The sequence below is a fragment of the Pundamilia nyererei genome, unplaced genomic scaffold (genome assembly GCF_000239375.1).
Source record: "Pundamilia nyererei isolate P.nyererei 1_Seehausen unplaced genomic scaffold, PunNye1.0 scaffold00062, whole genome shotgun sequence".
Lineage (NCBI taxonomy): Eukaryota > Metazoa > Chordata > Actinopteri > Cichliformes > Cichlidae > Pundamilia > Pundamilia nyererei.
The window spans coordinates 1,578,764-1,602,274 of record NW_005187463.1 but is presented as its reverse complement, the minus strand read 5'-3'; the positions used below and the strand labels follow the sequence as shown (position 1 = coordinate 1,602,274).

At 39.8% G+C, this 23,511-nt stretch overlaps 1 protein-coding gene across 1 annotated transcript in view; it reads left to right on the top strand.

The window, feature by feature from the left end:
* The window catches only part of LOC102207415 (gamma-aminobutyric acid receptor subunit pi), a 73,412-nt gene that overhangs the window by 24,959 nt on the left and 24,942 nt on the right, over positions 1-23,511 (top strand). Inside the window, exon 3 of the mRNA XM_005735108.1 lies at positions 21,510-21,622. Coding sequence (XP_005735165.1) covers positions 21,510-21,622 — 113 coding nt within the window. The remainder of the gene's footprint in view (positions 1-21,509; positions 21,623-23,511) is intronic.

Genomic DNA, 23,511 nt, shown 5'->3' with positions numbered 1-23,511 from the left:
TATATAAATACAGAGACAAATATAAATAAAATATACAAAGGGGATAAATAGAATAAATAGGAATAAAAAATAAAAATACAAGTGAATTGCACATTTCAAGTATTGAGTCTATTGCACTGTTGACTATTTACAAAAAGTATTGCACAAGGTATTGTACAGTGAGGTGAAGAGGCACTACAGCTTAGATGGTCAGATATAGTTGATTAACTGATCATCAGCAAATGTGAACACCAGTGAGAAAAACTGAACAAGTATGGCTTGTTTGGAATGGCCTCTTCTCTCTAAAAAGAACATGGCAGCACCACTTAGGTTTGGCCAGTTGCATCTGCACAAACTCTAAGACATCTGGAACAATTTCCTTTGGACAGATGAGACTGCAGTGGAGATGTTTGGCCATAATGCATAGCACCACATCTAACCATATAGAGCATAGCATCACAAACACCTAATACCAATTGTCAAACACGGTGGTGGAAGGGTGATGATTTCGGCTTGTTTTGCAGCAACAGGGCCTGGTCACTTTGCTGAGTCGACCATCAACTCCTTTGTATCCCAAAGTATTTTAGAGTTAAATGTGAGGCCATCTCTCCAACAGCTTGGGACAAAACTGGGTGATGCAGCAGGACAGTGATCCTAAGCACAGCAGCAAATCTACAACAGAACCACTTAAAATGAAAAATGACCCATACGAAGTTCAAACTTCAGTGCACTTGAAATGTTGGGGGCCCTAGAAGAGCTGTGCATAACAAATGCCAGCCAATATCAGTGAATGAATGAGTGGGCCAAAATTCCTGTGAGAGACTGATAATCATACAGAAAATAATTACTCTGATCTACTTCAAAGTTATTGTTGATTAAAGTGGGTCTACATGATACCGGTTGGGATTCATGTGCTGCTTTTGCATTCTGCCTTAGATTTTGTTAAGTAAATAATGACACAGGGCAATATGTCTTTAACGACTGTGAGAAAACACCCAGGAACTGTCAGCTATAGATAGGGACTTTACTTTTTTGGTTTTATGCTCCTGAGAAAGCAGTCCAAAATGAACAATAAAAAAAAAAAGAAAACGATTTGAATGTGTTGTTTAAAAATGAATTATAAAGTCAGTCTGCAGCTTCCACTGAATTTTTGCAGTATTAGTGGGGACTTTCTAGTTTTTCAGCATATTCTTATATCCTAATTTCACAAACAATTTCATTAGCCGAAATATCTAAAACGAACTGTGTAATAACTGCCTAGCACTAATCACCAAACACACAAAGTTAGCATCGAACTACTGTACATAATAGAGCATTTAGCTGCTTAAGAGCCAGATATTTCCCTTGGGTGTTGGCAGAGGACGATATTAAAGCGAAAACAATCCTTTTGCATTCAAAAAGTCTTTAGAAATGTGACCGCAAATGAATGCCACTCTTTGTTATTCACTGTAATTATTATTATTTAGCTTTGAAACAAATTGCAATTGGTTCATGCTCACAACAAAAATCAATTATAAACAAATCTTAAAATAATTTAGTGAGAGAAATACAGCGGCTATATTTTCTGAACTGCAGAGGGTGAGCTGCCCTTGATGGAAAAGAAACTGCTTCAGCGTGCGGTGGAATAGCCAGCACAGGGTTGAATATTCATTTTTTTCTGGGTGTTTTAATGAATGATCTGCAGGGTCTTTGAGTGCATTTAGAATCCTTAATATTGTTGCTGCTCTCTAGAAACTAACATAAATGGTGTTGTTCAGTTTTTTATCAAAATTTGTTGAGCTTCTTTTTGTTTATTTGTTTATTTGTTTGTTTGTTTCTTTGTTTGTTTGTTTGTTTTTTACCAGCGTAGAGATACGATCTTGACAGGGTCACTGTGATATTGATCTCTAGGATGCCTTTGCCTCCCTTCTTCCCCTAATAATTATATTGTTAGTGTTAATACTGTTAACATTTAGCATAGAATGTATGTTTGAAGTCTGGCTCAACAGTGGTGCTATGGCTCTCTGCCCCATCCTGCATGAATCCTCAGCAAATCCCATACTAATTCATTTTATGGGTACAGTAAGTTGGAAATAAGTTGGTTCTCAGGCCAGGCAACAGACGCAATCTCTCCTCCCCAATAGGACATGCATGGAGCAACTTTCCCAGGAGGCACCTTGGAGGAATCGTATGTCCAAGCCATCTCAACTGGCCCCTTTCAATGTGGAAGAGCAAACTAATTTCTGCCGATTTTAACTGCACTCTCATTATTCAATCATTACCCAGAGTTTATGACCATAGCTGAGGTGGGTACAGACTGATCCGTAAACTGGCAGCTTTGCTTTTATGCTCTGCTCTTTTCACCACAGCAAGTTAGTACAGAATCTGCAGCATTGCTGACGCTGAGGTTGACTAACTCCTCCTACACCCTACTTTTTTGCTGCAGCAACTACCAGAGCAACACTCCTGGCCTGGCAGTATCTGGTCATCTCTGGAGTCCTACAGGCTAACCAAGCCCAGTATAACTGTTCAGCACGATGGATCCCTTCACCTCAGATGTCCACTCAGTGTTTTGGGAATCACCACCATGACAGGCACCAACCACCTTGGAGCCACAGCTTGGTTCAGCTGCCTCAAGGATGGAGATGTGGAACATTGTCCATTCGAATTCGATGTCACCAGCCTCTATTGTATTCTTTCGAAGTTCTGCATGTTCTCACAGACGTTCAATTCAATTCAATTTTATTTATATAGCGCCAAATCACAACAAAAGTCACCTCAAGGTGCTTTATATTGTACAGTAGATACAGAGAAAAACCCAACAATCACATGACCCCCTATGAGCAAGCACTTTGGTAACAGTGGGAAGGAAAAACTCCCTTTTAACAGGAAGAAACCTCCGGCAGAACCAGGCTCAGGGAGGGGCGGGGCCACCTGCTGTGACCGGTTGGGGTGAGAGAAGGAAGAAAGGATAAAGCCATGCTGTGGAAGAGAGACAGAGATTAATAACAAGTGTGATTCAATGCAGAGAGGTCTATTAAAACATAGTGAGTGAGAAAGGTGACTGGAAAGGAGAATCCCCGGCAGCCTACATCTATTGCAGCATAACTAAGGGAGGATTCAGGGTCACCTGGTCCAGCCCTAACTATATGCTTTAGCAAAAAGGAAAGTTTTAAGCCTAATCTTGAAAGTAGAGATAGCGTCTGTCTCCCGAATCCAAACTGGAAGCTGGTTCCACAGAAGAGGGGCCTGAAAACTGAAGGCTCTCCCTCCCATTCTACTTTTAAATACTCTAGGAACAACAAGTAGTTCTGCAAAGCGAGAGCGAAGTGCTCTAATAGGGTGATATGGTACTACAAGGTCATTAAGATAAGATGGGGCCTGATTATTTAAGACCTTGTATGTGAGGAGCACATTCAATTCTGGACTTAACAGGACGCCAATGAAGGGAAGCCAAAACAGGAGAAATCTGCTCTCTCTTTCTAGTCCCTGTCAGGACTCTTGCTGCAGCATTTTGGATTAACTGAAGGCTTTTCAGCAAGTTTTTTGGACATCCTGATAATAATGAATTACAGTAGTCCAGCCTGGAAGTAATAAATGCATGAACTAGTTTGGCCTCTGCCACACTTCCGGTGAGCCCTCACCATATGCTTGGGTGCAAAAAGCCTGTCCAGCATCCCCTGCCATACTTACACAACCCCTATATCGCAGCTTGACTTTTAAGCAGCTTTTAATTTGAGAGTTAGCCATTGTGATGGGGGAGATTTAAATAGCTATGTGTGATAGAGCTTCAATTATTTTTCTTTTTGTCTTGATATGAGTAACGTTTTGCTCTGAAATACAATCAAAAACTTAATATACTAAATATACTTTTACTTGTGGTCTATTCTTTCATAGTTTTGATGCCCTACACACAAACAGAAACTCCTATTAGAGAATGATTGATTGATTGATCTGAACATACATTCTTACATTAGATTAATTATTTGCCCTTCTATGAGACTAGATAAAAATATGAACTAGACTTCTCTATCCCTAGTTTGTGCATTGTTAACTGTACAGTGATGTTACTGTTTTACTGCAAAACCACTAATAATATCTTATAAATTTGCATGACTCCCCCTGACTTATATAAGCTGACACTTTTGGTAGGAATTCATTAGCATGCTTGTTACTCTCTTTCATCTGGTGTTAAAAAGAAAACACAGCTAATTATACTGGTGATAGGATTTTTCAGGATGGTGTAATTTCCCACCTTTTTTCTTTTTTCTTTTTAAACTCAGTAATGGCGTAACTCTGAAATGTCCAAGAAAATTTTCAGAGAATAATTAAAGACTACCCATGGAGGGAGAAAATGTATCTGTGATTAGTTCCCATAATGAAAATCCAACTCGCTGAATGCAGTCTTGGCAGGATAGTGCCTAAAATTTCTGTCAGCAACACATTTCAGTCCATTTGATCCAATTTAATTTAGCCTCTTAACAGCAGCAAAGATTTCACATCATTACATTTCACATTCTGCTCGCAGTTCAGCCTTTTGGAAGAATGTCATTTGTCTTCATGGCTAGTAGTTTTAAAAACACCTTTATGAAATTGCGTTTAGTTCAATTCAAAGTTAGTTCAGCTGGCTTTTAAAACTTATAACAGTACATTGTGATGCAAAAAGTACTCGATTTGCACGTACTTTATGTTTCTTGATGTTGTTACCTGCTGATTTCTTAGAGAAACCTATTAATCTTTTTCTCAGTAGGGAAGCTAAAAAATATGTAGAAGCATATGAAACTCTTCCCTTCAACAGATGGTTAATAGATGAAATCAAAAAGACAAGACTGCGTATTTGGTTTTCTAATGTAAGTTCTTTAAAGTGCCTTCTCCCATCTAGTTGACATTTCAAACAGTATGTTCACAGAATGCTCTTCCAAATCGGTAAATACAGAAACCAGAAAGACTTGATGCATCATATTTAATTTCGAACCTGCAATCATTTGACTCATCCTCAAGTCATAAGCATACCAAGTAAACACTAATCCTCTGTGTGCATATGCTGCACAATGGCTTCTTCCTGCCTACTATGAAGGGATAATAAAAGCACAGGTAAAGATGTTCCAGGTTTACTTTCTTTCATAGTAAACCTATCAAAACTATGTTCACGTACAGCTTATTTGCTAAGCTGTTGTGCAGAACTGGAAAGTATTTCCCTTGCTCTTTTTCCTTGCATACGTCAAGCAAGGCACCTGTCATTCAGAAGGTAGAGCAGGTTGTCAACTAACTGGAAGGTTCTTGGTCTGTATTGAGCAAGATGGTGAACCCTGAGTTGCTCTTGATACAGTGTAAGATAGAAAGCACTTAGATATACACAAATGTGCTTGTGTGAATGGGTGAAAAAGGCTTTTAGTATAAAGTTATTTGAAAAGTGCTTTAGAACAACTAGTTCATTAACCAAGTTGTGAAAAACAGGAAGCTTAGCTTGGTTTCAGTCTGTTGTGTTGTCTCTTGGTTAGAAATCCAGAAATTTACATTCTTGTATTCTAACACAGTGACAATCCAAGAGGGAAAGAAAATGGTGTCAATCCCACAGTTTCATTGAGCAGACAAAGCACTTCTGGTGAGTCACTATGTTGCTAGTATGGTTCTGACCAATCAGAACATGAACACAGGACCTCTGAAGTTGTCTGTGTAGGTTCTTAACCATCCAAGTCATGGTAGTCTAAGGAGCTTGGAAAGAAATCATCAGGACTTCTTTAAGTTTCTTGAAGAAATTTTATCACTCATCTGAGAAGCTTCTTCAATTCTAAAACCAAATGGTGGAGAGTCACTCTAGTTGGTGAGTGGATGTTAAATACCTGAGACTCCACCATTTCCTTTTGTCTTTTATGTTCTTCAAGCTGGTCTGCAGTAGGGCTGTCACGATTTCGTCAACTATCGAAATCATCAATGGCTAATTTAATAGTCGACGCGTTGTTTCAAGCTTTGTAAGATCCTGAAAGATGCAGGAATAAGTAGGATTTCGAATAGGATTTGAGAGTGTAATAACGGAGTGAAACAGAAGATGGCAGCAATGCATCTACAAGGACGCCAGCTGCCGTTAAACGCCAGAGAAAAAAAAGGAAGCAGTTTTCGGTATCGTAGCTGTGTCCAAATTCAGGGGCCGCATCTTTCAGAGGCCGCATTTATAGTCCGATTACCTGACAGTGACACGATGAAGGTTGTCCCAATTTGAAGACTGCTCCAAATGCATCCTTCATTTCCCAGAATTTGAAGAATTCAAATGGGTCAGGTGTATCCTTCGTGGCCCAACCTGTCCCAAAATTCGAAGCGCGGCCCAGTCAATTCCAGTTTCCAACAATCACGGCAGCTACTTAGTTTCAATATTACTCTTATTACTCTTTCTGGATAACGAAATAAACTTTTAAGATATTTTTAGGTGAGAATGTAGCTCTGTAAACTTCAAATATCTGCTTGGTTTATGAAGACATCACATATTTGCAAAAGTGCTCTGGTGTTTTCGGAGAGATAAATGGCCTGTATTTGTATAGCGCTTTACTAGTCCCTTTACACATCCAGTCATCCACCCATTCACCCATTCACACACACATTGGTGATGGCAAGCTACATTGTAGCCACAGCCGCCCTGGGGCGCACTGACAGAGGCGAGGCTGCCGGACACTGGCGCCACTGGGCTCTCTGACCACCACCAGTAGGCAGCAGGTGAAGTGTCTTGCCCAAGGACACAACGACCGAGACTGTCCAAGCCGGGGCTCTAACCGGAAACCTTCCGATTACAGGGCAAACTCCCAACTCTTGAGCCACGATCGCCCACGTTTTCGGAGAGATCTTTTACCCACCAGCCTGATAGCTAACCGGGAGGTTGAGGCTCACTAGAACTGGCAAGAACAGCGAACTCCCGGCACATAGTTTTACTCAGGTTAAACATGATATATAATCAGATTCAGAATACTTTATTGATCCCTAGGGGAAATTATGTAAGTCACTTAGATAACTTAAAAAGGTTATTGTTTGCCTTTTTTCAGTGTTTTATTTGTTCCTGAGTTCCTGGTTTGCCTGAGATTAAAGTTATACTTTTCACACAGCTGAATAAACGTCAAACAGAAAACTGATTAAAGTGTGTGATGGTAGATAATTTACTCCAATGTTGTGTTATACATTAGCAAGTGAGCAGCAGACGGCTGAGTTTATTAAACTCCATCGAGACAGCTGGAGACGCAAATCTGAAGGTTAGACTGTCCAGTTTCACAGCCTCACACTTCCAGCCTTCTCAGTCTTTGAAGGACCCGGTCCACCTAGACAGCTAAGGCCTACGTAGGCCGAAGGATGCGGCCTATGAATTGGGACATAGTAGAAGACTTGTTCAAATGCTTCCTCCTTTTCCCCAGATTTGAAGGATGGGCCGGGTGTATCCTTCCTGGCCCAACCTATCCCAGAATTCATAACAGAAAACTGATTAAACAGAAATTGGAATGTATGTGCTCGGTCTGCAACAACATTTGGGTAGGCGGTAGAGTGATCTATTGAATGCCTGGGCCTAAGGACTTCTTAAAGATAGTGACATTCTATAGCTTCATCTTAGAAGACAGTGTTAGTATTTTCATCAATCAGTATAAATACCACTATCTTGGATCGCCCCCACTGACATGACTGCTGTGGCTACCACATCCAATTCCACCGGTCAAACCTCCGACGGGCCCACTCCTGCTAAACAGGTGAAAATAGACTTAAGAGCAACAGGACTTGAATGTTGCATATAACTTACATGCATAACATATAAAACAATTTTTAAGAAGATACTTTTTCATTTGATTCAATTTCATATGATGGATTATGCAGAAAAATAGAATTGGGCTGAAAGGTCTATTGCTTTATAATGTATTCAGCTATGGTGTATCATATTTTTAAAAAGTAACTCGGTAATAAAGTAACTAATTAATATTGAAAGTAAGTAATCAGCAAAGTAATTGGATTACATTCTTGGAGAAGTAATCAGTAATTAGTAACTAATTACTATTTTCAAGTAACTTGACCAAAACTGGTTATTTCGCTATGCAGAAAATGTTCAGGTTGGACTTACGAACATGAGACTAACAGCAAAGCATCAGCGTTCCCTAAAGCTTGCTAGATTTGAGTCACATCAGGCTGTTTAATTACTCAAAAAATTCAAATGAAGACTGAAGTCCACTTCATTCAATTTTTTTAGTTTACTATTTAAATAGCCATGCAGGTAATTACCCCTTTAGGGAAAAACTTTGCTATCGGTAATAAAATATGGGTGATACATTCCTTCTAGGCCACAGCTTGTACGTTAGAAGTAGGAAAAAAAAAATCCACTGATTAAATACTGGATCATTTTTGACAGTGGTGGTGCTGTAAGCAATTAAATTCTGAATTTAAATATGTCAGAGGGCATTCAAAGGTGATATGGAAAAGTCTGACATGACACGTCTATTGTTGAAAATAAGAGCTTCTTTATATATATATATTTTAAATCCTGACTTTGAACATGTTAAAAAATGTTAGGACAGGACTATGTTTGCCACTGTGTTGCATCAGTATTTCTTTTAACAGCACTCTCATGAATATAGGGATTGAGGAGACCTTTAGCTGCAGTTTTGAAAGCATCTTTGCTTCAGAATTTTAGCTGTTCAATAGTTCAGGGTCTACCTTGTCATCTCTTGGTTTTATGATGTGCCAATTAGTGATTAATGACAAATTGGATTATACGCTTGCATGTTTAGTACAGGAATGAGTTTGTTACATTGAAAGCAGAAATATTCAAAAATATTTAGCTAATATAATAATTAATAAATAATAAATAATAATAAATAATAAAATAATTAGCTAAATATTTAGCTTTTTCTCCAGTTGCAATTTTCTTTGTGGTGTTCGAGAATCCACAGTCTATGAGAGATAGCTGTCAGATTTTCAGGCTGCAGTGTGAAGCAAATTTCTTCAGGTAAAATTTGAAATATTGACTGGTTAGAACACAGAACAGTTTTTCTACATCCTCTTAATTTAAGTTTTTTTCATAACAGCTCAGCTGATCACTGTGCCAGACTATATCAGCATCATTTGACAAATCTTATATAGGGTGCTGCAATTTACCCAGCCCACAGCTGCACATCTGCAAGCTGCTTTCCAACCCACCTGCACCCAGACTCCTCTTTTTCCTTTTATTTTTGAGGTAATTACTGCTAAATCTGTTTTCACTAATGCCGGCTTTGTTCTGCCTGAGGTCTCTCTGCTCTGTGCCTTATGCTTTCACATATGTGTGTTGACGTCCCAGAACAGGCAGATGCTGCAAAGCATAAATGACAACAGATGGAATTAGTCCTTTTTTGATGATCTTATTTAAATTATATTATGTACCAAAGATAATGCAGTCACCAAATTATTCAAATTAACACGTTAAAATATAAAATAAGCAAATAAATTGAATTTCTTTTTTTAATTTTATATTTTGACCTAGTTCTTTAATTGTTCAATGAAACAGAGTGATAAAGTGATTTACAAGTCATTACATTGTTTTTTGTTGTCTTTTTTTGACAACTTATACAGCACCCCAGGTTTTCAAAAACCTGATTAATATAATTGAATGAGCAAAGGAATTATATTTTGGAATTAAAAATGTGCTACACGTTGGATCCAAATGCTAGACACAAAGAAAGGATTGTTAAGAGGGGTTAAAATGGGATTTTGTAGGTGGTGGAACGTAGCAGTGTAGCAAAGGGCTGCAAAATAATTACTTAGAGCTCTAGATGTCTGTGATTCATAATCTAACTTAACAGTGAGCCTGGAAACCATGCTCTGCACCAGTGCAGCACCATGCATTACTGTAAACTTAACAACAAAGATGCAAAGTAATCATTCTAACTAGACTCTTTTGGAATAGTTTTGGAAAACTATTTCTCTCCCTTCTCTTTTTCCATCTACGTGAGTTATTGCACAGTAACATTTTTTTTTCGACCAGAAAATCCAGCTAGCTAGTTGCTGAAGTACCACAGCTATATTGATTCCGCATGCAGAATCAAAAGAAAAATAAAAGGATACTTCAAGGGTAAAATTGGGATTGTGGGATGACAGCACCTGGAAGCAATACCAAGAAAAATTAACTTGCTTGATTATTTTTTCAATAGCAATTAGATTTAATTAATGCTGGAAGACAGTTTTGTATCTATCTGGCACACCCTGGTCTTTAGTCATTGCAATTCATGATTAGGGGAGAGGCTGAAGGCAAATTTGGAGAATCCAGTAGTAACAGAAATAAGGAGGGTTATAGAGGCTGGAGGTGGTGTGGGTGAGGAGTGAGGTAAAAAAAACAACCCCACTTCAGGCTGTGGAAGCTTAAAGTGGTTTGCAGGTGGGCATGGAAACGCCACAGAGGCAGGTGAGGATCCTGGAGCATGAGAGAGAGGTTAGAAATAACTAACACTAGGACTGGAAAATCAATAGAAGCAATATATGCCTTGAGTTTGTTACCACTGTGGTTTAAACTAAAATCTGGCAGAGAGTAGATGGAGGATCTGGGCACATATACCCCTCGCAGATGAGTGGGTAAGCTGAGCGGCTCAGTGGGCTGATTATGGTGTACAAGATGGGCAGAGCTAGGACAAGACTAACGGGACCATAATCACACTGGGAAGAAGAAAACACAAGGATATACTAGGGTGTCTTCCAGGACAGGCTGTGGGATAAGGTCACTTTAACATGATGATGAGCAGATAGCAGAGCTGTGAAGAATATAAAGCCAAAAAACTGACCAAATGTATCATAGAAATGTTGTTTTTTCTTCCAGTAGTTAATACGAAACTTGTAAACTAGATTGTTTCATAGGTTTCCTGTTTTTAAGGTTTGAGGCTACAAAACTATTTAAGGCAGTAAAAAGAGTATACATACATAAGTCATGCACTTAAATAAAGTCACGTGTTTCTGATGTCACATTTTTTTCTGAGATTCATATGACTTCAGTAGGCTTATGAAGACAGTAAGTGTTCTGCATTCGGCACCAGGGAGTTCTTCTATGCTCCCATGTGGAGAGGCTTAGGGAGCTGCCTAGGATAGCATGAAAGACAGAAACAGCTGCTTTTATCCACACAAGGCTGCGACATGAACTCAGGAGGGCTTTTTTTTCTTCTTCGTGCCTCATTGCCTGCCTCTGCATCTCCAAGTCTGTAGTGGCTGAAGGGTCTGAGGAGGCCCAGAAAGTCCCTGATGAGCGAGGGAATAATCTCTGTATATGAAAGCAGCAGCTACTTTCCTCAAATCCCATTTCACAGTGCAAAAAAATGAATATTCTTTGCAAAAGAAGAAAAGACACTTAATGCAGCTCGACAGGCGTAGCATCCAGCGTGAGTCTAACATTGCGAGCACACCTTGAGGATTCGGATAATGCCACATGTTTTACCTGTTTCCCCCAGCAGCATGTCAGAAGACAATGGATGCCTCTTTTCACTCAGAGCCTACTGTCAGCTCTTTATGTAGAGAATTTGAACCAGTTTTTATGGTTTTCCGATTTTGTCTGGTGCTATGAATTAAGGCGCAAATGCCATTAGCTGTCATTTGAATATGAATATGTTTAATTCTCTGACCCTGAAGGTCAGCTGAGGACCTGCTTTTTCTATGTGCCGAAAGATTTGAAGCAATCCATCAGTGGCGACATTCTGCCGTGTTTTTTCAAGCTTTTAATCACCAAGTGTGATGAAATGCTTTGTAGTATTGGCTTGATTAATAGTACGAGAAAAGAAACTACGTAGTAACATGACATTGAGTCTGTGGTACTGAATGACAAATGGATAAAGTCGTCCCATGAAAATGTATTAAAGAAATCATTTCAATGGAGCTGCATCCTCGCCTCGTCAAATCCCACTTAGCGCAGCCGATTTGTAGATAAATGAGGAATGAAGAATCCAATTGCTCCCTCTGCAAGTACAGAACACACATGTTGTTCTTCTTTGTGAGGCCTGAGCGATGTGGCACACCGATGGCCTTAGGGATTTCGGCAGCAGAGACGATGCCAACTGAGGGAGTCTGGGGAACAAGGAAGGGCATGAATCAATGAAATAAGAGTGAGACGCGTGTTTTTGAGTTGAGCATACTGCGGAGTGGGTGGGAGGATGGGAAAAAAAAGAATGAGAGGGGGGTCCACAGTGTATGTTACTCAGCTCTCTGCAGGGGTTATGTTCAACTGAATTAATCTGTTGTGAAATGTGCAAGTACTGCCTGGACTGATGCCTTGTGTGCCGCGGAGATGGGGAAGAAGAGAAAGAGGATGGGTGGGGAGAACTGTGGGGAGGCTCACTCATGAAACAGGATCTGAAAAGATGAAATCACCCACAGGGTGGAAGAGGCCCTCATTCCAAACCACCCTGCTATCCATGCATTACTGAATCCATACCACTGGCACACATTAATAAGAAAATATGTCATGGTGGTGGCAACAGGAACAAATCAGGAACCTACTAAAAATGAATTAACCAGCTATCTTGAGGACATTTTGGGTGGTATAGTATTAACACTAAGCAAGTCCAACGTTTACTGTAACGACTGCAAGTGGATAGGTAGGCGGGGTGGGCGTTCCCTGAAATGAATTGCCAATGCCAAGCTGCAGCAATCTGTAAGATACAGTAGTGGCTCTGTCATGATTTAGGGTAACATTTTAGCCACTGGTGTTGGTTATCTTGTAAAAATTGATGGAATTATGAACGCATAGAAGTAGTGTCACATTTTTAACCACGATACAATACTATCTGGACAATATGTGGTTGGAGGCAGGTGACGATATTCTGAAACACACTGACAGCGCAGTAAAAGCGTACCTGGACAGAAAAACACATACACACACACTATCAGTCATGGATTGGCCTCCCCAGAGCCCGGGCCTCAACATTGTTGAGGTAGTGTGGGATCATCTTGACAGAGAGCAGATCAAAAGGAAGCCAACATTCAAAGAAGAGCTTTGAATGTCCTTCAAGGAACTTTCAAAACTAAGAACTGAGGGTCTATGAGCTACAGATACAGGGAGGGTGAGGATTGTCAGTGCCACAATCCACGATGAAACGTGAAGCATCCGTGAATACATCAGGAAGAGGCCCTCTGAGATAAGCTGCTCCAAGAATGCCTCAGGCGATGAAGATAGATGAGTGATGAGGAGCAGGAGACACTATTATGGACAACCAAGCCGGCATGGGATGTATCATTGACAAATAGAGGAATTGGCTGACACCAAGCAATCCTACTGGTAGGAAAGACCATTTTAAAGGACAGTAAAGAGGCTCTGAACATAACAGTGCAAAAACAGACCCTATAAGCACCGGATCCATAAAGGCAGAAATCTACCACAGCTAACAGGACCGGAGACACATTGTAGCTGGATGTAACATGCAAGCTGGGAGAATGAACACTAATTTGTGCCCCATATGAACAACATGTCCCCAAGTTCTGATAGAAGACGCCCCCGAAGGTGGTTGAGAACAACAGGGCTAAAGGTTAGGTCTGAGTTCCAGACAGATAAGGAGCTGCTGGGCAACCAACCAGACATAGTGGTTGCAAAGAGCAGAAGACAGTAGTTGTGATAGATGTAATCTATGCAATCTATACAATCTCAGTGGATAGTAACATCAGGAAGAAGGTGCATGAGATAATAGAGAAGTATTAGGGACTGGAGCAGATGTGGAAGGTAAAGTCCAAAGTGGACTCAGTGGTAGTAGGAGCATTAGGAGCTATAACCCTGAAACTGGAATTGTGACTCCAGCAGACATAAAGCACAACAATCGGAGGTCTCTGCCCAGAAGAAACTCGCTGGTCTCTGGTGATGCACTGACTTGCTTAAGTCATAAAGATACAGTTAGGTCCATAAACATTGGGACAGCGACAGCTTTTTTCTAATTTTGTTCTGTACATTACCACAATTAATTTTAAATGAGACAACTCACATGCAGTTGAAGTGCAGACTTTCAGCTTAATTCAGGGGGTTGAACAAAATAATTGCATAAAACTAAGGAACTAAAGCATTTTTAAACACAATGTCTTCATTTAAGGGGCTCAAAAGTAAGTGGATAAATTAAATAACGGAAATTAAAATGTTCATTTCTAATACTTGGTTGAAAACCCTTTTGCTGCTAATGACAGCCTGTTTTGAACTCATGGATATCACCAGATGCTGGGTTTCCTCCTTTTTAATGCTCTGCCAGGCCTTTGCTGCTTCTGTCCAAAGTTTAGTCTTCGGCAGCTGAAATGCTCAATTGGGTTAAGATCAGGTGTCTGGCTTGGCCGTTCAAAGATATTCCACTTCTTTGCTTTAGTAAACTCCTGGGTTGCTTTGGCTGTATGTTTTGGGCCATTGTGCATCTGTATTTTGAAACACCACCAGTATGTCTCTGAACACCTCAGAATTCATTCGGCTCCTTCTGTCCTGTGTCGCATCATTCGGCTAGAGGTTGAGCTTGGTTTCGTCTGTCCAAAGAATGTTGTTCAAGAGCTTTGCAGGCTTGTTTTTGATGTTTTTTAGTGAAGTCCAATCTAGCCTTTCTGTTCTTGAGGCTTATGGGTGGCTTGGACCTTGCAGTCAACACTCTATATTTACTGTCATTATGTCTTCTTGTAGACTTGGATATCGATACGCCCATCCTACTGGAGAGGGTTGTTTACTTGGTTACATGTTGTGAAGGGGTTTCTCTTCACCATGAAAACGGTTCTGTGATTAATCCAACACTGTTGTCTTCCGTGGACGTCCAGGTCTTTGTGCATTGCTCAGTTCACCAGTGCTTTCTTTTTTCTTTGTCAGGATGTACCAAACTGTAGATTTTGCCACTCCTATTGGCAGTATTGTAGTAATTTCTCAAATGTTTTTTCACTGAATAATAATGTCACAATAATATCACTGAATAATCATAAAAACCCTTTCAATACTATATAAGCACAGTTTCCAGTTTTTGCTTTTTCCCACAGAAATGCCATGAAAATGTCATGCTCACTTTGTCGTTACTTTCACTTGATATCTGACCAGCAGTTAGTTTAAGGAGGCGACACATTTTGAAAGCAATTTTCTGTTTGGAACTTGATTTTTTTTTTTTTTTTTGAAACATTAGAAGGTCATATTGTGGTTGCAATATGTAGGTTAATTGTGTTCGTCATGGTGTGACTCAGTCAGATTTGTTAATGCTGTGAGAGGGAGATAGGCAGAGAGATGAGGAGGGGAATAAAGAAATACGACTGAGAGAATAAGCAAACCAAAGCTGCTCTCATTACTGAGAACAGCAGCAGATTTTGATCATGACAAACAAGGACGGGCTGAACATTGCTTCCTCCTCTCGCTTTCCTTTCCACCAACTTCACAGAGGCAAGACATGATCATTTGTGACTGGCCAATTAGCACATTAGAAGGTGTTGTTTAGATTCATAGTGTCATGTGTCGGTGCTGATAATGTCGTCGCTAGGTGTGTCATGACAGATAAAGCCCTCAGAAATCAGCTGCTCACATGCAGTATTGATACTCATGTTGACATCCCTGAGTGAGCAGCTGAAGCGGTAACCTGCTTTTAGATACCACTGTCAGTGTCCATTACTTTGGTGCTTTTGCACTTCACTTTTCCATAAAGCACTTCTCCGTCGAACAGTGTTCTTTGAAATTCTCCATTCTTTTCTTGCTCTAACATTTATTCACTATGCTGAGTAATTTAATACCTTTTTATGAAGGAGTTTGTATCAACTTTGAAATAGCACATTTCGACTAGTCGGGATTCAGTTTATCATGATATTGATAGGGCCAGATAGCACAAGAAAATTACTTTGAATCTGTGCATATTAGAAACCATGAGGTGTGTGGTGCTTACCCCCGCATACCCTGGACAATACAGAGATGATTACGCCAGGACATTGTAAGCCACTTTTTCTTTCTTCTAATGTAGGACATAGCCAGAAAAAGGTTACATTGGATGCCCAAGCAATGGAGGTGCCTAAGTGAAGGCAGGATACAGGCCACTTGCTAGCTACAGTTTTACTGATAGCAACTGATAGCAATTGCTATTTTTACAGTGATGCAGCTCAGCTCAACTGGACATCACCTGGCCTTTGAAGTGGAGCAGTAGCAAGTTTAAGCTCACACTGCCTTAGATATTTACCCTCTTACATGCACCTCTACCAGTTAATGTCCTGAAAAGTGGGAAGAGCTGCGATACACGTATAAAAACACATGTGGCTCCTAAAACTCAACCAACAAAACAAATGTAACCGCCCAAAAAAAAAAAACGTTTTTTGGTTTTTTTTTTTTTCCAAAATGGCCAAAAGGGCCACCATAGAAAATGGCTATAGACAGAAAAACAGATCCACACGTGCAGCCACCTCAAATAAAACCTGAAAGTGTTTAGCTTGATGGAAGAAGCTCTGCTGGTACGTTCACCGTGACATATTAAGTGTTGGTGCTTCTGGGCTAATGTAGCAGCTCTACTTTTTTTTACTTTGTCAGATCACCAAACATGGGCTAATGGATGCACAACACTTATAAGCAAAATATATTGTTTTAAATTTATATCGCTGTATATACATATATATTAAAGCAAAGCTTAAAATTACTACTTAGTATGGCAGACCCTCCTCTTCTTAGTTCTGGGTATTCAACATGTCATCCTGTTATTCTTGATAGGCAGCCCGGTCGGCAGGTGTGTTTGGTCTGTCAGCATGTGTTCTGGGAAAATGTGCATTCCACACACTGTGCTTTCATCTTGGGAGAGAGAAACCCTACAGTACATAATGATGAGCGATGTTTGCTTGTTTGTTGGTGTGCGCACACATGCATCTGTGTGTGTGGTTGGTACTGCAACACACAGGCTCCTGTTTATATGATAATGCTGCCTTGTACATAAAAACACAAAGATTATTTGTAACCATTACTGGCCTTGGTCATTCCTGAAGCATTCTAAAGATCTACCTTTGTTTTTTTTCTCTGTCAGGGCTCAGTGGATAGCGACTGTTTGGCAGGCTGGAGACCTCAGGTCTCATCCCCGCCTGCAGATGAAGGTTTTAGACAGCCAAAAGTTAGAGTCTGGGGATTTATAGAGATGGATGGAGTGAAAGGAGCTGAGAGCTCTTAGCACACGTTCTGGTCAAAGAAGCTGCGTTTCATTCTTAGACTGTAAAACCCTGACGAACATCAAAGCTGGATAGCTCTGTCACTATCAGTAAGTGCAGTGCTATGGGACTCAGTATAATATATAATATAAAGGACTAGAAGTCTTATATTTTTTGTGTTTGGTGCATTTTTTAAACAATACAATTTTAAAAGATTTTCTTTAACAAACGTGGTTCAGTTTTATTTTATATTTTAACAGCTGTCCTCATCTGTGATATACTTTGAAAAAACAACAACCAAAAGAAAAAAGACATGAAAAAGCGCACACAGACACACTTGTGTAGATGAAAAGCCATTTGTAAAGATAACGAGGGACACACTGGGTGATACAGACTGATAATGCTGCATGCCAAAGGCAGAGTGCTGTCTTTACTGTCAGTGACGTGACTTTCTCATGCAAGGATGTTTTAAGCTGAAACAACAGGGTACACGTCACAAGAGTGAGACATTATGCAGCATAGCAACAGTGTGCTGGGAGCGAGTTACCTCGCTGTCTAAGCTGATTTGACACAGTCAGGTGAAGCAAGTTCTAAGTTTTCTGGGGAAGACTTTTTCTTGGCTATACAACAGTTGTAGCAAACCATCTTGCTCTTAAGCCATAAGGTGGACTCTAGTAAAAAAAAACAAAAACAAAAACAAACTATTTTCTCAAAGGGGAAAAGGGTGATGACAAACAGTTTCCTTAGATAAGGATCTGGACACAGAGACAGGACACACTGTCACAAAATAGTAAGTTACTCTATCTTTATGAGACAGTGATGAGCTGTGCTGTTGGTCTACGACATTGGTCCAGATTAAATTATTCCTACAAACAATGAATGGATTAGACATATGTACGGAGGAGGATTAGGGCCACTGAAAAAAAAACGTGGGCACGTCTTTTTTTTTTCTTCTTTTCCAGAATTCTGAGAAAAAAGTCAGAATTCTGACTTTTTCAACAGAATATTTTTTCTCAGAATTCTGGCTTTAATTTCAGAATTCTGATTTTTTTTTCATCAGAATAATTTTTTCTTAGATTTCTGAGATTAATTTCATCAGAATTACATTTTCTCAGATTTCTGACATTTTTCTCAAAATTCTGGAAAAGAAGAAGAAGAAAAAAAAGACGTGCCCACGTTTTTTCCCCAGTGGCCCTAATCCTCTTCCGTACATATGATTACACCCTGACTTTTATTTTTATATTTATTTGCAATTTGTGTAGTGGAATTCTTTGAGGTCAAGCAAGACAAGCACTGATCGTTCCAGTGAAATCTAAAAATAAATGTCAATTTAAACCCAAGTGAAGCAATCTCTCCTTGTACACATCAATTAGCATTCTGTCCCATAATCTTCTTGCATTGCCTGTTTGAGCCTTCCTTTAAATTACTGCCATCTTGTCGCCATAGCCGGCTTTTGTCTGTGGAAGCAGGCTTGATTCTGCTTGGCTTCAATTTCCATGAAATCTTTAGTGGGTCTTGTTTTCATGGACACAACTGTGCCCCTTAAAAGTTGGGTGAGCTGGGCAAGCTGAGAGGCCAGCAGTTTTTTATGGTTCATTGTGCAAGCATACTGTGGATAAACCTGTGGTTGGACAAGGAACAGATGAGAGACTACCATGTGGTGGCCACATGGTTGCCACCACATGCTATTGTATTTGTACATAGATACAGTCCTGCTAAAAATATTTCTAAATATTTTAATAATTCTTGCATTGAATAACTCAAAGTCAAGATTTGGATGATTTGCAGTTCAAAGTAACCCTTATTTATCTTATACTAGGTCTTGAGGAAGCACTTTAATTCAGCTTCTGTCTGAAACAAGCTATTTTAGCCTCTTTCACCCTTCCTTAACCTGTTAGCAGTCGGACGTACCGCCCACGGTACATTGGATGGTTTAGGGGACTAATTGTAAATTTGTAGGACTGCTAAGGGGTTAAGTTAATATTCTCCTGATTGGTTGCCCCCTGCAAACAGAAGATCTTCCGCGCTCACAGCCAGAGCTGTGTGTCTGAGATAACCACATTAGGGCTATCAGCCCTCAATAATGTCAAAGACAGCCAAGAGGAGAAATAACAGATAGAAATTGAGTGGTTTCGAGCAGTCTGAGTCTGAGCTTTTGCCTCACTGGAATTACTTGTACATAGACTGATTTCTTTTTTTTTTTTTTTTTTTACCATTTTAGTGGTTCACAGTATATACAACAGGGAAAACACAATTAACCTAAAGCTACCACTTATTGCATTTCTCATTCATTCACATAAAATATACCATATTACCTCAGATTCTGTCCTTCACTTGACATCAGCTACCAAAGGTAGCCGACTTGTTATAATTTCCTTCCTGTAATTAATTGTACCCTGTTAAAGATACTGGATTATGCTGTTTATACAAACTCAACCTCTTGCATTTCTCATAAATTAAAACCTTCAAGTTTTTTTTGTGGATACAAACCCTGCTTAATGCGACTTTTAGATGAAACATTGACCATATTTGTTGTGGAAAACAACAAACACGGTAAATGTTTTAAATGGCTGTTTTATTATTTGAACAATTGTTAAAGAGGTGGATTTGAGGCAGAAAAGAGATAACAGTTGATCACATTATTACTTGCACCTGGTTAATGTATGTAAACACATCATTTTAGCAGCAGGGGCTAATAACTTTAGAGACGAGGCACTACTGAACAGCCCTTCAGTTGTGGTTTTATGTAAAAGTTTTAACAAATATTTAATGGTTTTCCAGAAATTGGATACAGATAATTAAGCCCACAAGAGGATTAATCTCTCCACTGCCTCCATGACTTTTCATCATTATGGTTCAGAGTGTATGGAAGTATTGGATGAATTGCTTAAGGTCTGCATATTCCCCACAGGCTTTCATCTGGCCAAAATACCATTTTCAATTTAGCCTGACTGAATACATGCAAAAATGACACTGACATCAACTGCGGCTGGACTTTTGTGTTGAATGCAGATTTGGTGTGCTAGCATGAGCCGTGTTAAATTGCCCTTGGATAACAAGTTAAAATGATAATAAAGGCTTTTAACTCATGGTGCTGTCTCACAGAGATCTCATTCTCTTATCGCATGAAATACAATGATTAAGTCTCCTTACGCCTTACTTACAAGTAAACTAAGCTATAGTAGGTTTCATGTAGCGCTGCACTGCAAACAAGTTACACACATCTTGAGATGTTTTGATGATTTATATTCAAACCAATTCACAAACCTTATCAGAGGAGGGCTACAAGGTGGTGTACAGTACACCTGGTGCTGGGAGTGTAGTGTCAAGATGGGCATCTGGTGTGAAATGTTTGTCAAATATCTCTAAGAATGAAATGTCCACACTGGATCAGCTGGAGCTGGGCTACTTTTGAAAGGTTCATGGATGCAGTAAAAGAAGATATGCGGAGCACTGACAGAAGAGATGCAAGGGACAGGGCAGATGATCCGCTGTGGCCACCTCTAAAGTGAGCAACCAAAAGAAGATTAAACAAAGATTTAAACAAAGACACCACATAAACTGTGCACAAAAGGGTTAGATATTGCTGGAAAAGCACACTTCTTTTTAGGGGTCTGAATAGTATGGGACCAGTTTCACTGCAAACACGGATCATTTTGATCCTAGTTCACTAAATTGTTTAGAGTAAGAATACCACGGTATAAGGATTTATTTACACTGTATTTTTAATACAGTGCCTCATGAATGAAATGGAGCTCATTTTGCTTCACTATTGTATCGCTTCTTGTCTCACGTTTGACTACCGCAGCGCACAAGTGACAGAGGGAACTCTGAAATGCTGCCAGGGCATGGAGATGAACGTTTTCTGCCTCTGCACATGGTCTGATCTGTCTTGCTTCAGTCCCTCTTACATCATTGCACGTGCCCTGGGGCTTTCTCTCTACAGAGCAGGCGTTCTGTATTTAGAGCCTGATTTATACACAAACACACATACCACTAGGGAAAGCGCAATGAGTGCCCCCCGCATCCCCCATCCCTGCTGCCACAATTGCCAGCAATATAATCATCTTCCCACACTTCACTGTGCGTTTAAGGATAGCATAAAAAAAGAAAGGGAAAAAAACAACAACCTATGAAAGCAAATAGTAATTTCAAATTCGTAGGTGGATGGAAAAGCACATTTGGCTGGTTTAACATTTTCTTGACCCATTCAATTTAAAGAATTTTTTGTTTGTTTATTCATTTCTTGCATTTTTTTTTAAACTTCCAACTCTCCATTTAAATCTTCTTTCTTTTACTCCCTCCCCGCATGGCTGGTAAGACTTGCTGTGGAACTCAATCGATACCCTGCAGACTCTGTGAACGCCAAAGAAGAATCCATCTGGTAAATGCACAACGGGAAGAAAAACGAAAAATAACTCTTATTTCTGCTTTTTTTTTTCCCTCTCCCCCCCTCTGTCTGTCTTTGTTCTCAGGTTGTTAGAGAGCTCGTTGCTCAACGCAGAAGTGAAGGAAGGAGAGATTCTGCCTCCTACCATCCAGAGGCTGATGAAAGGATACAACAAGTACCTCAGGCCTTTCTTTGACAGTAAGGGAACTGCAGACACAGGCAGCCATGGAAATGACAGAACACCCAGGGGAAATCTGCGTTTGACAGAGAACGAGATGGGTTCATAATGCAATTTTGTGCTTGCGTGTCCCATCTCAGATAATATATGCTGACATACATACATTAAAATTTACGCCAGTTTAATTTAGCTTTGAAATTGGTGTGCTCCATTACTTTCTGCGTACAGGCATGGAGGTTTAACCATGTTATGAAGCCCTGAACGCGCATACACAAGACTTACTTTAACACATACAATACATGGTCTTATTTAGATTCCAGTTTCCACCAGGTGACCAATTTGTTTGCAATAGAGGAACAAAGTCTGCCACAATGTGTGCTTTCAGAAGAAGAACAATGTTATGTCATTCCCCGCAAATCCCTCGCTACAGTTATTGTTCTGAGCTCCAGGAATCCATCACAATGTGATTATGGTTTGTTTACTCGCTGTTTGATCTGTAATAACACCTTGGACTTTACCAAGGCGAATGCTATTCAGCGTAATCACCAGTCCTCGAAGCACAAGCTTGGCACACGGTAATGGTAAAAGCGCTAGCAAAGAGACATATTCACACACCCACACGCGCATATGCCTTTGCATTTCAGGCACTGCTGGAACCTCCATTAATTTTATGCATTCTTTTCCATTTGCATTTTCTTTGCCACAAAAACAGTTAAATTTGGTTAAACTTTGCAATGATTCACTTCTCATCTGGGCCAGATAACCTCAAGCACAGCCAGCAGGTCTGCACAATGCCGTCTGAGCGCTCATTTTTGGCGTTTGAAGTGGATTGCCTCCTTACTCAAAAACTAATAATCATCATTTCTAGCACATAAACACCCTTAAAGGAATAACTGAGCATTTTGAATAATCACTTTCTTGCCTGGATTTAAAGGAGAGCCACACTCTCACACTCTGTTCCTTTAATACTAAACTCCACAAGAAACACTTTTATACAGTAGATTTACATGCATCTCATTGGCACATACAGTATCTGCAGTATGACACCAGACTCATTTGTGTGTCTCTGAGGAAAAAAAATGACTGATAAGTAAAAGGGAAGGAGAATAGAAAGATGAAACACGGGAGAGCAGCAAAGTTACCCTGTCTTTGATGGTGAATCAGGAAGAATTAATTCCCTCAAGGAGGTTCACACTCGACAGACTGCAGCTGGTGGATAGAAGTGGGGGTCTTTAGCATTTTTAAATATGCTGTCCTCCAATAACCTTACATTATATAACACAATGTTTTATTATGCAACACTATATATATGCCTGTGTCCTCAAAATACCCTTTTATGTCATCACACTCAGACACAATCTAGAAAAAGGTCAGAGAGAGAAATTTTTTAGCCCCACTTTTGCGTTCCACAACAGTTCAATATAAAGCAGAGAGGGTGTGACACGTTACTTATTTTTGAAGGCAGCTCTCAAGCAGTAGCAAGCTGCCGGTTCTGAGCGCAGCTGCTCCCGCCTTGCCTGGCTATGACGGATGAAGCTGTGGTCGATTATTTAGTTATCGTTTCAAGTTCAGCTGCTGTTGTCGTATGATAGCTACTGCTTGAAGTTAGGGTGCTTCCAAGACAGATGTGCTGCTAGTACAGCATAAAAATTAAGGAATACAGACCATTTTAATACAATTCTTAGTCAGCACCAATACACACACAATAACTTACAATTGCAGAAAAAAAGTTCATGATTTTATATATTTATCTATAATCCTAATCAGTTAAATGGTTTCAAGGGAAAAAAAAGCTATCCAAAACATATGCGCATATGTATACAGGGAGTGCAGAATTATTAGGCAAGTTGTATTTTTGAGGAATAATTTTATTATTGAACAACAACCATGTTCTCAATGAACCCAAAAA